Source organism: Tenrec ecaudatus, chromosome 13 (genome assembly GCF_050624435.1).
Source record: "Tenrec ecaudatus isolate mTenEca1 chromosome 13, mTenEca1.hap1, whole genome shotgun sequence".
Lineage (NCBI taxonomy): Eukaryota > Metazoa > Chordata > Mammalia > Afrosoricida > Tenrecidae > Tenrec > Tenrec ecaudatus.
Window position 1 is genome coordinate 126,102,136 of NC_134542.1, and position 15,839 is coordinate 126,117,974.

Here is a 15,839-nt window from a genome sequence, read left to right on the forward strand (position 1 = left end):
AGCATCCAGGATCTGGGGGAAAGCTGTGTTCTTCATCGATACTACCTCACACCCTAATTAACCCATCTCCTCTCCTAAACCCCTCTATGAGGGGATCTCCATTGGTCGACACTTGGGCCTTGGGTCTCCACTCTGCACTTCCCCCTTCATTTAATATGATATATATATACATATATACACATACATATATACATATACACATACATACATACACTTATATCTTTTTTTTTTTTTTGCATGATGCCTTATACCTGGTCCCTTGGGCACCTCGTGATCGCACTGGCTGGTGTGCTTCTTCCATGTGGGCTTATTTGCTTCTGAGCTAGATGGCCGCTTGTTCACCTTCAAGCCTTTAAGACCCCAGACACTATCTCTTTTGATAGCCGGGCACCATCAGCTTTCTTCACCACATTTGCTTATGCACCCATTTGTCTTCAGCGATCCTATCATGGAGGTGTGCAGTCAGTGATATGATTTTTTGTTCTTTGATGCCTGGTAACTGATCCCTTTGGGACCACTCGATCACACAGGCTGGTGTGTTCTTCCATGTGGACTTTGTTGCTTCTGAGCTAGATGGCCGCTTGTTTATCTTCAAGCCTTTAAGACCCCAGTCACTATCTCTTTTGATAGCCGGGCACCATCAGCTTTCTTCACCACATTTACTTGTTCACCCACTTTGGCTCCAGCCGTTGTGTTGGGAGAGTGAGCATCATAGAGTTCCAATTTAATAAAAGAAGGTATTCATGCATTGAGGGAGTGTTTGAGTAGAGGCCCAAGGTCCTTCCGCCACCTTAATACTTGACCTATAAATATAGACACATAGATCTATTTCCCCATCCTCCTATATATATTTGCATGTACATGTCTTTGTCTAGACCTCCATGAATGCCCTTTGACTAGAGACTAGTCATGTTTTTAAGAATTAATTTATAACAACTTAATTATTGGTGGTTTTAATTAAGTCCATATGGTAATAACTATAAAGCCATACCTGCTCATCAGGATAAAGACCTGAAATTTTAGTTCAGTTTAATGGGAAGCATAAACTCTGAATTTGAAGTAATTGGCCTTTATCAAAAATGAAAACACATATATTTATAAATGGAACATTAAAAGTATATTTGACTTCTTATTCTTTAACTTTAAAAATGTGGATAGTAATTCATTTTATAGTAGTTGTTATTGGTAGAAAAGTAGCAAGTAATTACTCTCACCCATGTTGATTCTATTGCAAATACTTGGGTGGAGGTTGGTGGAATAGTGTCCCAAGCAATGAAACATAAAGTAGACATATATGTGCTTCCTTCAAAAAGTTTGTAGAAATGGAACGAAGAGAGACTGGAATTTTTCCACGAACTTTTTGAAGCCCCTTCGTATGTCAAAATGCCCCAGGAGAGAGTAAATATTTACATAAGAGACTTAAAATTTTTTATTTTTTTCTTTTAAGTAATACTTTATTATGTTTTCAGTGAAAGTTTTTTTTTTTTACGTTTACAGACAAATTGCTTTTGTATTCCACAATCCAAACACAGTTTGCTTGTAGGTGGATGCGCACAAATGGTTAGCTTTTACCAAAACAAGAAGGAGAGCTTTGCCTTTGTGACAATATGCCAATTGACGGTGATGCCTTTCTTCCCCCTAAAAACCATGACTCTGGGCCTCCACGCTCAGTCACCCGTCCTTTAAAGGCGCTATTGGTTATGACTGTTAGGTGGAAGTTTACACAGAAAACGAGTTTTCCGTTTAGTGCAGACTTTTGTCCAGTGGGATACATTTCTTTTCTTTGTTTCAGTGTTGTTTGGGTTGTGTTTGTTTGGTTTCCATTGATGTAGCTTCCCTTCCCCTCTTGCCTTTTAGCTTTTGCTTTTGGTAAATGTGGACTCTCTGGTCTCATGGGCGATATTTTATTGTATTTGGGGTATGGGTTTGTTTTTGTTACGTGTTTTAACTTTTTCTGATTTGGGTAAAAAGTTTACAGAGCCAATTGCTTTTACAATCAACAATTATATGATTATCAATAATTATGTAATTATAGCTTCCTATAAAAGCCAAAGTGTTATTTGGCTGAAAGACATTCTGTAATATTTAGGAGAGCTTTTCATTTTTATAATCTATACATACATTGGAATTTGCTGATCAAACTTTTGAAACCTCCAGAGGCAAAAGAAATCTTAGTGCAGTGAGAATACCTCATGTTCCCTGTGTGTTTTGAAAGGGCCCAAAGAACTCCAAAATGTCAATTTGGAGCTTAATTTCCATACCAAAATACTTAATACAGTGAACGAGAATCCAACTCATCATAACACAATAGGGTAGACCTACCCATATGGGTTTCCAAAACTGGATCTTGACAGGACTAGTAATCCTCATCTTTCTCCGTTGTTTTAAACTGTTGACCTTGACCTTGCATTTAGCAGCCCACGTGTAACCCACTGCCCTACCTGGGGTCCTTTTGTACTTGACATAGCTGATGATAGGGAAACTGCGTGCAAATTAAACCTCTCCAAAATCAAACCACACTCATGGACTCATAGTGACCCTGTACTACAGGGTACAACTGCCCCTGTGGGTTTCCGAGACTGTAACTCTTTACAGGAATAGAAAGCACCGTCTTTCTCCGGCTGAGCTGGCTCAAACTGATGGCCTTGCAGTTAATGTCCCAACTCATAACCACGACACCGCCCGGCAGCCTAAATGAAACCTAGCTCACGTTTAACATAATGGCAAGGTGGTTAGGAGAAATTTCAGCAGCACTACTAAAAATACACAACTTGTTCCTTAGTCCATGATGATTTTACACTCCACAATTTTTTGTTTCCCGCTGAGTCTGCTTCTCTCTAAGTTGGTTGGTTGGCTTGTTAGCTGATACATTTCTTGTCTTTTCCTGTGATTTTCTTTTTCTGTTGTGTATATTTTAATCTCTTATTTTAATACATGCTTTTGGGAACTCAGTTGTCAAGCCATGAGAACGCCTCCGCGTGCATCTGACCCTTCAATCTTAAATTTAACTAGTTTGTGACATATCTGCGCTGCCCAGGGACTAATACCTATGTAGCTTTTAGTATAATGTATGCTATAGTTCTTACTATGAACATAAACCAAACCAAACTCCCTGCCAGGCAGTGGGTTCTGACTCGCAGCGGCCCCGTAGGTCAGGGTGGAGCTTTCTCTTGGGGTTCCAGAGACGCTAGATCTTTACAGGAGCCGCGAGCCTTAGGCTTCTCTTTCAGGACAGCCTGCGAGTGTGAACGATGCACAACCCCTTCGTCACCAGCATTCTTTTAGAATGCACGCATGCATTTGTCTTTAAACTGCTATAGAAGTCACTGGTGCTTTCTAATTTACTGTTTAAAAATATCTTTGCTGTTGAAATATGAACATTAGAATTTAACACCTATTTAGCAGTTTGTTTCATGTAGAATTCATTGATATTGGTTACAGTCTTCACATTGTCCAGCCATTCTTACCCTCCCTTTCTGAATTGATCTTCCCACATTCTAGTTTTAATTTAATTTAATTTTTTTGGTGATGCGCTTGCTTTTAATGGTGTTTACCTCTTTCCTTTTATGCCTTAGCACATTTTTTTTCTTGCATTACTTTTCTCCATATTTTGTTAGATTTGGGGGTAGAAGTGATTTTGAACAATATAAAAAGCTAGCAAGAATTCACATGGATTGATTTTGCCATAGCAGGTTGCTATTTTGGTTGAATTAATGGCAGAAGAGATTTTAGCCACTCTTGAAACCGAAATACCCAGTATTTAATAACAAACAAAACAAACCCAAACAATCTGATACCTAATCAAACTACTCTTATAACCAATGACTTTGCATTCCTGAACATATTTTCATTTTAATGGTTTTATAGTTTAATAATTAGGGATAATGACTGCTTTATTCTTAATGACATTTTTAAGACATAAATGCCTACAACATTGAATTCATTTTAGATCAACAGTTCTCAGGAACTCAGAATATCAATTCTCTTAATTTTCATCTTCGTAGTCTAGGAAATAGTTGATATACATGCTTTAAAATAAGATCCTTCTCAGTGTGCGTGTACATGAAAAAGGAGCTTAATTTTCCCATGAACATCGGGTAGCCCTTGGATGGGGATGGGGTGGGGCAGGAAATGTGGCACACCCAACACGACCGATGTTCACACGGAAGCATCCGCCCTCCCATGCGGTTGGCCCGGCTCCTGTACTCGGTGTGCACCGTGCGTGAGGTGATGCTCATTTTGAAAACGTCATGGAAACGCTGTTGTTTTGTATCCTCCAGGTCGGATCCGCACGAGACGGCAGAGCTCCGGGAGCACCTCCAGTGCTGCCGCGATGCCTCCCGATAACCGAGGCCGAAGTCGCGCTAAAGTCGTTTCGCAGTCCCAGCGTAAGAAGTGTATTAACACGCCTCTCTGTGCTTAGTCGTTGCTCTTTAACGCGTCTGCGTGCATTCGCTGCATTGATGGGGGGTGTGCACATTTCCATGACTCTCAGTCAGCAGGCCTTGTCTGGGTGTTTGTTGGGTACGCTGCCCAAAGGGACTGTCTGCTCTCGGGTTAGGCTGAATTCCGGGAACCAGCGCCAGGGGAAGGCTTTCCGTTTCCCTTCAGCTGGTTTCCTGCTTCCCGGAAGATCTCCGTGGGGCGTGGCCCTGTTCCTTTACTTGCTATTTGTGTTTGCTCTCTGTTGAGCTGTAAAGAGATGTTTTTATGTCTCAAAAGAGATGGACTCAAGATACCTTCTAAACGAGGGGTCCCAGAGTAGACAGCCCCTTTGGGGAGGGGGGGCAGGGAGTGCCAGGGAGACTGCAGAGCAGACACCTGCATTTTAGCCTGCATTCGAGCCCACGGGACAAAAGGCGTTTGCTGCGGGCGAAGCACAGGTTTCTTTCAAGGGGGCAGCAGGCCAAGAAAGTTTGAGAACCTGTGCCCTGCATCAGTCCTGCCTCGTTATCCCCAATGGGACCGTAACCACAAGGAGAGAAGTTAGGTTTTGCAGCACGCACGTTGGGGGCACACAGCTCAGCCCGTAACATACGTTTCTGTATGTCTTCTCTCCGTGTGACTTTAATTGTGCACCCCTACTTACATAAAAGTGGGGGTTTTCTACCGCTTCTCAAGCCTCAAATGAAACCGTCTGAAACATGGCCCATTTTTCTGTTGTCAGGAATCTGTGTGGCGTTTGCTGCCCGCTCCTCTCTTCTTGCCTGTGTGGACGTTAGCTTTTCTCCGCTGCCTTTCTCCCAACTTTGCTTCTCTGTCTACGTCAAGTCATTTGAATGGTGACACGTTGGAATGAATGCATTTTAAGACTCCAATCCTCGTGCCTCACTTTCCAGTTACATGGAAGTTTGAGTATCTTGTCCCCTGCCCATGTGGAACGGAGCTGGCTCTCAGAGTTCTCAAAGGCAACTGCAGTGTTGTGGGGGGAGAGCCTCCCCTGTCCCAGGGGGTACTTTGTCTCCTCGGCCTCCTCCTCAGCACGTTCCAGAGATTGTCACATAGTATAGTACCTGGGCCTTTCTCACTGCTTTCTCAAGTTTGATCCTTCTCTTGTTCCTTTGATAATTGTAGTCCCTATCTTTAAAAACCTAATGTCCCATCAGATTGCTGCCTTGGATGGAGCCGCAGGATGCTTTTTGGGGACACTCTACCTTACCTAGTGCAATGTACAAGACACGTGCGCTTGAGTGTCGAGCCAAGTGTGAACCTTCATCGTGGTCCTGCTGTGCCAGTGGGCAAATCTTTCAGCCTTTCTGAGCTTTCACGTCACTGTCTGTAAAATGGGTAATAATAAAACTCACCCCAGAGACCTCTCATGAGAATTTAATAAAAATGACAAGCCTAGCCTGCTGATGGATTGTAGCTGAGAGTGGGCAGCCTGATTATTGCCCTCTTCGTCCCTCTCCACTTCAGCAAGCTCAGAAGTGCAGGGGAGGAGTGAGGTTATAGGATGAGGGACATAAACCAACATAGATTAAGTTTATTAAGGCCAGGGAGTCTCCACCTCGTATCATCCTCTTCCTGGACTTTCCCTTGGATTCAGTGTGCAAGTGCACCTCAAAATTTACCCTGGAAATAGCCCCCCAATTCTGATTCTGTAAAATCCTCGTGCTGCCATGAGACATAGAGCCATTTAATACAGGCATGTCTTGGAGACGCTGTGGGTTCTATTCCACACCCCTCCAGTAGCGCGAATAACACAAGTGAATCACACAAGGCTTTTTTAGTTTCCCAGGGTATAGAAAAGTGATTTATATTATACTGTCACCTCTTAGTGTACAATCGTATGATGAAATTTTTGAAATAAGTAAGAAGAGCCAAAATGTGACAGAGATATGAAGTGAGCAAGTGCTGGTGAAGAAAAACAAATGCCCAGCAGTGTTACAAGGTCACCTCAAACCTTCAAGTTGTTAAAGCAGACAAGCAAAGATAACTAAAAGGTACCTATGAAGCTCAGTAAGGCAAGGTTTTCTGGTCGTGACCTAATAAATACGGCTCAGGTCTTATCTCAAACAGAAATGTTAAGTACTCAGCCTCTGGGTCAAATAATCAGATTGAGTGGAATTTAGTACAAAACCAAGTCACCCTGTATGCTCAGTGTTGATCCCGTCTCTGAAGTATGGAGGGCAAACAATAGTTCACGTTTCTTTAGGTCTCCTGCATGTTGGCTTGTCATCCCCAGAGCTCTCTGTCACTCGCTCGGTTAGTACGATCTATTGTAGCTTTACAAATGTTACCGCCGCTTAGGAGGCGGCAAAAGTTAAATGTGTTTTTATAGTAGGGGCTGAATATAGGGGTAGAACTTTTAACTCTTTTAGAAATAATGCACCCGACTTGGGGGGGCTTCACTTTAAAACCTTTGCAGTTTTTTCTGCTTACTAAGTCACACCTAAAGAAAGGGAGGTCGCCCAAGAGACTGGCCCATAAGCTTAGGCATAGAAATGAAATAGTTGTAGAAATTATTGTAATCGGTAAATACACCTACTTAGATATGTTACAAATGTAACTAATAGTCTTGTCTTTGAATAGTAAGTAGCTTCATTAATATTCATTTTAGAACGCTCCATAATGTGCATGCAAGGGGCAGTAAGTTTGTGGGAAACTCCATTATCTTTTGATTGCATTTTTCCATGGATCCTTGGAAAAGCCCTCTGATTTCAGACATCTGCTAACGAAGGCCAGGATACTCAGTAATTGTTTTTCAGTTCATAAATGTTTATTGAAAAAAAAATTAAAGGAGAAACATTGTTCATCGAGCCCTTCACTGTGTGGCAGGTACTGACATAGGGGGGCAGTAGAGGAACAAGAGGCAGTCACCTCTCTGATTGCTCCAGGGGACCATTGGCCATAATTACCGCCTCATCTCTGGTGCCGTCCCTGACACATCGCAGGTTCTTACAAAGTGCTTCCTAAGCAGATATGAAATAGCAGAAGCTTCAAAACGTTTGTGAAAAAATACCACTATTTCTAAATGCTATTTATCTATGAGCTTTTCAGCCCCCCCTTATAAAAACCAATATAGTATGATCAATATAAAATAAGCAAAAATACAAGAGCAGAGCAAGAAGAACCAGATAGAGCATATGTTTGTTGGTGTGTTTGTGAACAAAAGCGCTTGTGTTGTGTCGCATGCTGACCTTCTGCATTGTCTTATTGTTTTTTAATCCACTTTTTGCCTGTCCTTTGGTCTGCTATAATCAAGGATCCAGATCTGCTAATCCTGCTGGTGGTAAGACATCCTCTTCTTGCCCCCGCCCCCTTTTGTTTTGGTGGGGGGGGTGTTTTAGGGTATACCTCCATATCCCAAGTTTCTGCATAATAATAATTTCTCTTTACCATGAGCTTACTTGATCTTTTTGCATTTTTCTGTATGTTCAAATTACAGTGTTTGAAATTTTCCCCCCTCCTTTTTGTTGTTACTATATGGCAAAATTAATAGGTCCTGAGACATATTCTTCATAGTAGTATACATTGGAGACTTGCTCACTGAGTCTTACTTTAAATTATAAATCATTATAAAGTATTAATTTTTGTGAGTAGTGACCTAAGTTTGTGATCTGAATGATAGTGCTTTTCTTATCTCTGTCTATTAATTATTTTATTATTTCCAGGTAAGCGCTCTTTTAAAGTTTCTTTACTTCCGCTAAGTCATTCTATTGTAGCATAGAAAAATGTGTACTTTACACTTTATAAGATTGTCTGTGTTTAGGGAGCTCTGATATATAAATAAATGAGGACATTCTGGTGTTTGCTATCATGATTGTCAAAATAAGGCTTTCTCTGAGGGAAAGTTGTGTCCCACCACAGAATTTTCAACATAAATTTTGAATATTTATTATAAAAGTATGTAGTTATCAGCTGGCTATTAATAAAGTCACAGCCGTTTTCAGGGAATGTGCTTTCTGACTCCTGCTTTTGTCAGGTTGTTAATTTTCCCCCCGTCAATTTGAGGTTTAGTACAGAATCCGTTTTTGTAATATTCATATGAAAAATGAGAATATATATTATTTGTAGGATATAAACGTGTGTATTATATATGTACATATATGTAACTGAACTTTTAACTGCTTTATCAGTCTCATATTTTATCATTTAATTTATACATATATATATCTTAAAGCTATATTACTACAGCATAAGTTTGTGACTACATGTTCATGGAGAACTAGTTTCTTAATGTGAAATACAGTTTGTCTTTTTCAAATGTTTTTATTTTTATTTCATTTTGTTTTAAGTGTGCTATTTACCTCTTTTGATAACAGTTGATGGAATTTGATTTCATAATTTTAAACAAATTATAAATCTGTTTTTGGCAAATAAATTTAATGTATACATTTATTTTGATTACTCTTATGTTTGAACTTATTTATTATTATCTTATTTTGTCTTTTTATTTGCCATATTTCTATGTGCTGTATCCCTCCTACCCCCTTTTCTTTTGTTTGTGAGATTAATGTGACTTTGGGGGCTCATTTTCCCCACCTAATGATAATATTTTTCATTTTATATTTATTTGTAGAGATTAGCTGCAGAACAAGTACCGTTGCTTCTCCATCTCCTTTTTGATCATAAACTATTCATTTTCAGAACTCTAGTAACTTGTCTGTCAGTGACACTCTTATGGTCCCATGTATTTAAAAAATAGTATCAAATTCTTAATGTTCGATCTAAATCAATGTGTCAGCCAGCTTCTGGACTCAGTATAATGTGTGCGGGGGCTTTAAAAAGTTTGCAGGAAAACCCTTAAAATTGGGTTTTAATTATATTTTTTCATGAGTTTTTTGGAAGCCTCTTGTATTCCATAGTTTACATGGTTTTACTCCTTTTTTTCCCACTTGATTTTTAGCTGGTAGCCGATCAAGTTCCCCAGGAAAACTGCTGGGAAGCGGTTACGGTGGACTTTCTGGAGGGTCCTCAAGAGGCCCACCTGTGACACCCTCTTCAGAGAAGCGAAGCAAGATTCCCAGGAGTCAGGGATGCAGCCGAGAAACAAGCCCAAGCCGAATAGGATTAGGTAAGGGTTCTCAAACATTCTGTAGTAATTTTCCCAACTTGGTCGCAATGTTCACTGCATTTTAATGTTGGTTTCTAATCTGGAAAATCATAAAGGTCTGTTTTGAACTGAAAGATTTCATTTGCCTGTGTTAAAAAGACATTTCCATTTTTATTTTCCACATATCAGGCTGAGGTTGCAATCAGCTGCTCGAGTCCCTAGAAAGGAAGTACATCATTGTAGGTTCTTGTGTTTTATAGTTAATTTCAAAATATAGGAATTGTGTAAAAGGGCATGATTTTTTTTCTCCAACATTTAAAAACAGTCTTGCCTTGAATTTTCCATTACTTGATTATTCTGTAACAATAGTAACCTGTGTAAATGTTCAAATGCCATTTTGTAGGGGCACATTTAGCTTAATTTTGATTTATTTCTTTCATGTAGAGAAAACAATAGTGAAATGGATGTGGTCAAGTCTGTGTATGTATAGTTACTTAACTATATACATATACTATTTACAAATATGTATATAGTTATTTTTTACAGAATTTTGTTCAAACATAAAAACTAGGTATCGCTAAAAACTAAATGTGTTTCTTTTATGTGTTACAGAATTTATTTTCCTCTTAGTGGGGTGTTGAATTTTATGTACTACTTTAAGCATTTTACTACTATGAAGATTTTTACTCTATTAAATTCTAATTCATATGCTCTTTTATAAAAATTTAAAAATTAGAAGTCTTTAATATATTGTGAAACATCTATGTGTATATTCTTTCTTACATCTCTATTTCTTTGTAGATAAAACTTTACTCATGGTACAAAATAATAGTATACAATTCTTACATTCTGTTGATCTATCTTACTTAACATTAATCTCAATCCTTTTTCTATGAATGTTTACTTTGATATACCAGACACTTAATTAGGCCTTAGAATTAGAAGATGGGTAAAAAGAAGCTTTGCTTTTTACTTCAAAGAGCCGCAGTTCACTGGGGAGAGAAGAAAATGCGACAGATACTGTATCAGAAGGACAGAAAGGAGTGTCTCTTGGCCCCTCCCATGGGAGAAGGAGCTGCCATTGTGATGGAGAGAGACCTGTGGGGCATTTTACTCTCCGCCTCTGGACTGCCCTCAGTGGGAATCCACTTGATGGCGGTTGGCTTGTGTGTGCTTTCTTTAAGCCTCTTTGCACACAACCATCCTCTGTTAGAGGAGCCTTCTCAGACTGGTTCTTCTGTTTGAATGAAATGGAGGCAGAGATGAGAAGAAAGGTTTTCTAGTGAGGACACTTGAGTGTGCAGAAGCACCCGATTAGAGGGATTTCACGCAGCGGAGGCTACAGCGGTTCATTAGGAGACAGCACAAATAAAAGAGAGGCCGGGCAGAATCTAGCCCAAGAAAGACGGACTTTCAGAGGCAGACTGCCGCAGGGAGATGGGAACAGGAGAAATGTTAAGAGGAGGTAGGTACAAATGTTTAAGAAGCAGAGTGGAAGCAATTTGGTTAGAAGGAACATTTCCAAAGTAAGTAAAAAATATAATCAAGCAGCAGTCTTGTTAATTCTTCACAAGGCTTTCCTTTCCAAGGCATTTTGGAATACGGTCCCTGAGCTGGATGCAAATGAGGATGTGATGGCTGGGGTATCTAAATTTCCCATACAGATTGTTAGATATAATGGATCCGTGATTAGACCTGGGTTTGTTTGGAAAATGCATTTGATTTCAAAGTTTGCAGTCCACATGCCATCCTCTAAAACTACTTTGCTGTTTAGAAATTTTACTTCTTATTTATTTATTTTGATTTTAACTTGAATATGGAAAATAACCCGAGTTACCTACTTTACCTATAACACCTGGTATTCTGTCGTTTTAACCATGCAGCTGGTGTTTCATGTAGTTGAAAAACAGCCATTTTCTAAATTTATGAAGAGGTACTGTGAAATCAGAATCAGTGAGAACTACATAGGAACCCTTTCCCTTCCAACAAGTTGCTAATTGAAATGGTATTTTGGAGAAAAAGTTATTCCTTGGTACTCATTAGAAGTATTGATTACCTGCAAAGTTTTCAGGCTATGCATACAGTTCTGACTAAAGCAGATATTTTACTTGTGTCTGCATTTTATGTGCATACACGCAGAAGTACATCAATAAAATTTCCACTCATTCGTTTATATGGCACTGCTTAGAGATTGTTTTATTTATTGGGGTGGTGGGGGGAGTGGCAGCACATATATTGCTGGTTTTTAAATAATAGATGTGTGCTAATAGAAACAGCTAATACATATCAGGAATATGACTATACAGCCAAGGCTACAAATCATTGAGTAGCTGACTTAGGTAATTATGTAAAACAAGGGGTAGTATTTTTAAACAATATTTTTATATTCTCTAACACATTTAACAGTTTCATTAGTATTCAGCTAGGTTGAGGATTTGCACTGAGGTGGAGGGGGAGGAATCTAGTTATCTATGTTTCACATTTTATTTGACCATACTTTTTTGTTTGTTTGAAATTATTTTTCTTAATTGAATTTTAGTTTTTACTGTGTGATTAGAAAACAATGCCCTAACTTTTCTTATTTAACATTTAAAATTTCTTAAGCAAGACAGTTATTCCTGTTGAATGATAAGAAACAAAATAAAGCCAAATTGTGCTCTTTCCCAGCACTTTATGCCCACATATACTTCCCAGTCAAGTGCATAAAATATATTAGTGATTTGTTTCATTTTGTCTGTGTGTGTGTGTGTGTGTGTGTGTGTGTGTGTGTTGGGGGTGGTTCTTTTTGAGGGCACATGATAAAAAACACTTAAATAGTCAACATTTATAGAAATTGTATTTTAAAAGTTCTGTCATCATTGCCGTTTGTTCTTTGATTTTCAAGTTTTGGGGCTGAAAAGACATTGGGAGAGTTTTGAAATTAGACTCCCCTGTGTAAGACCAAGATATACAATGTCTAGAGAAACATGTTACTGTATGTACTCGTGTATAAGCCGCTTTCTGTGAGCACATTTTTAATGCAGTTGTTGTGGTAAAATGAGGGCCCTCGGCTGATATTCAGGACGGCTTATACTCGAGTATATGTGCTGTGTTGTAAACATCTGTTAGCTTTATCGATTCTATTTATAGGAACCTTAAGTAGCACAGAGTAGAGCGGTCAGTGGGGTTTCCAAGGCCAGTCTTTGTGGGAGTCGACTGCCCGCCACCTCTTCTCCTGGGGAACAACTGGTGGGTTTGAACCGCTGCCCTGTCAGTGAGCATCCAAACACTTACCCACTGTGCGACCAGGACTCCTCTCGCCTCTCGGATTAGATTTTGTAGACTAGTCCTTGAATGTGGTCTTTTTCCTTTTGTGTTTCATATTATCCAACTCTTGGCATTTTAATATAACCATTTGGTGGAGGTTTGACGTTATCACGGGCAAATTTACACACTTGTGAACAGAAGTGATTGTTTCTTGAGCATGCAGCTACTTACTGAGCCGTAGGCGAAAGGAGCCAAGCATGAGTGATCGCTTCGTGTGGAACACCAGGAGGGTAAAGCTTGTCAAGCATCCATGCATACTGTTATCTAAGACATTCGCTGCTCACCCCTGCGGAGGTTCTTTATTTTCTTCATAACGTACTGCTACCCAGAGAAAAGCAAAGTTTTGTTTGTTTGTTTGTTTGTTTGTTTTAGTATACCGATGAGTCAATATATATTTGATAGAGGATATTTGTATATATGTATAGATTTTGATACAAATAAATCCATGAATGAGATGGAGCAAGCAGGAGACAAAGTGATAAAGACTTCCTTCTTACACATAACCAAACACCTTAAGGAAATGAGTCTGGGCCGAGATCCTAGGACCATAGTCTCATGAGATTTCAAGATCTATAGGCTTAATATAGTTTACAAAAAGTGCTCTAAATACTAATTCAAGCAAAGTTGTCCCATAGTTGCATGTAGGGTGTATATGAATTCAAAGAAGAGAGTAATAACTGGATGAAAATCAAATATCAAGCAAGAACTATAAGAAAGTACTCACCTAAGCATTCAATATATAAAAAGCTGTCTGAACAGGTTTTTGTTATTTTTAGTCATCTTTTAGAGTAGGTAGGAAATAAGATTTTCACATAATGCTTTTCTGCAGGGAACTCAAGACATTTTTATATATGTATGTGTTATTTTTAGAGTACTTCTCATTTAAATGATGGGATTCTTCCTATTCTTGATTTTCCTAAAGGACAGAGGTCATTTCATGATATAGATTGTGGTCCCAAAGGGTAAACAGTATTGCTTTATGGGTTCCAGGAAACTTCTCATTTATTGTTGGAGAGCAGAAGAAACGTTTCAGCTATTTTGTGCATTTAATGAAGCACCCGTGAGAAGGTTACCAAGAATTGCAATGAACATTCACCGCAAGTTAGCGTGAAAACTAAGGGCATCTTTACCACCCAGACAAAATAAAGACAAAATGTTATGAATATGTAGAATCTTTGCAGAAGCCCTGTTTTAACAGATTGCCCAGCTCGCTTTCCCGTCCGTGACCTTGCCTTATCAGGGCAGACCTAAGGATCCAGATCCACTTACCTGACTCCAGTGCTGAGCAGGTTAGCCCAAGACAGGGGTCTGTTTTGGTTTCTTACCTTAGTGTCCTTCCTCATGGAAGTCCATGCTTGTAGTTTCTAAGACATGCTTGTGCTAGCTTGGCAGTATTTTTGCTCTGAAACGATAACTAATGCTCTCTACAGCACAGAGCACATAGTGGATTAAGTTTCTCGTTTCCCAAATCTCTGAAAGATAGGTTTATCCAGTCAAGAATTTCATAGGTCCTCTCGAGAAGGAAATATTGTCCACTCCAGCTATTATGTTAAGCATTCCATCTACAGGCATTCAACATGCAAAGCCAGTGCCGAGTATTTTTCAAGTGCTGTATTCGTTTGCTCAAACTAAATCAAGGAACAAGCGATCTTTTCTGAACTTTTGGGCCAAAATTATTATTAGAGTGTATTGTTGGGCTATATGTGTATCTTATAATCTCAGTGTTGTATAACTGGGAAAAAGAAACTTTACACAGGTAATCATGCAGTAATTAATTATTCTCAGGTCAGTAGAGAGATCTCTCAAGATGAATATTGGAATTCTCCGACTAGGATCATGACGTGGTTGGGTAGGGATCATAGGCAAATCTTTATTGATTCCCTATTAAAAGCCAAGTATTAGATTCAGGATCAGCCCCAACTCTTTACAAGTATTGGTTTAAATAATTATATGTGAATCATCTGCACACTTACCTGAAAGGGCAGCTGCGCTAGTTGTATTATTAGCCTTCATGATTTCTTTTTTTTTTTTATGATTCAGTTTTTGTTATCTTCCTGTCGAGAAATCTAGATAATGTCTAAGATCCATTTTCTTTTCAGTTTGTTCTTTAGAAAGATCTCATGTCTCACATTTTGGTGGTGTTTCACTTTCATTCGAGCATTGCTAGTTCTCGGAGGCATTGAGCATGATCAGATTTTTATTGAGACCCTCTGCTGTTGTCCCATCAGCCAGTATGACCTCATTGTTGATCGGTGACCCAGCCATCAGCACTCCCAGCGCAGGCAATGCCATAAGTACATGAACATGATGTGACTGACGTGTTGTGAGTTTGTCGATCTTCATTAAACTTGTTCACCTTCTCTGAAACCCCTCATGCTGCACACTAGCACGGAGCAGCCGTATCCCTCGACCCAGCATGAGTCAGGGGTGCAGCCGCGATACCAGCCGTGAGAGCAGCCGAGATACAAGCCCTGCTCGGGGCTTCCCTCCGCTTGGTGAGTACATGGAGGAGGTGACTCTGGGAGTGACGACTTCCTTCCCTTTGCTCCAAACGCTTTCCCAAGACACTGCCAGGTGGAATGCCCTTCTTCCCCTCTTCTCCTGTCCTCGTGAGCCTTGCTTTGTTTCCTCTGCCTTAGCTATCACTCCCCTCTGCATGCTTAGATTCGAGCACCTTCCCAGGTTGATCTCTGACAGGGACCACTTCACTGTGTACTGTTGGTTGTCTTTTTGGACCACTTGCTACTAGTCGAGCCCATTGCTTTGGTAATTTCTTGTAGAAAGCAAAATTCTGCTATAGATAATTATTGCTTAAAAGTAATATTAATCTAAAATTTATCCTTGGCCATAAGCACTTCTACGTTTTGCCTTAATTTTGCCTGTGATAAGCTCATATTAAAGAAGAAACAAAAGTACTACATTGGTCTCATTTAGAAAAAGAAATGTTTTTCATTAAAATAAGGAAAGACCTTAATGTAAGATGTGGCATGAATGAGGATTGAACGAAGATGTTATACGGCTTTTAAGTAAGCTTTCT

General features: G+C 39.4%; 1 protein-coding gene across 1 annotated transcript in view; it reads left to right on the forward strand.

The window, feature by feature from the left end:
• The window catches only part of CLASP1 (cytoplasmic linker associated protein 1), a 348,219-nt gene that overhangs the window by 208,635 nt on the left and 123,745 nt on the right, over nt 1-15,839 (forward strand). Inside the window, exons 20-21 of the mRNA XM_075530220.1 lie at nt 4,281-4,388; nt 9,350-9,517. Coding sequence (XP_075386335.1) covers nt 4,281-4,388; nt 9,350-9,517 — 276 coding nt within the window. The remainder of the gene's footprint in view (nt 1-4,280; nt 4,389-9,349; nt 9,518-15,839) is intronic.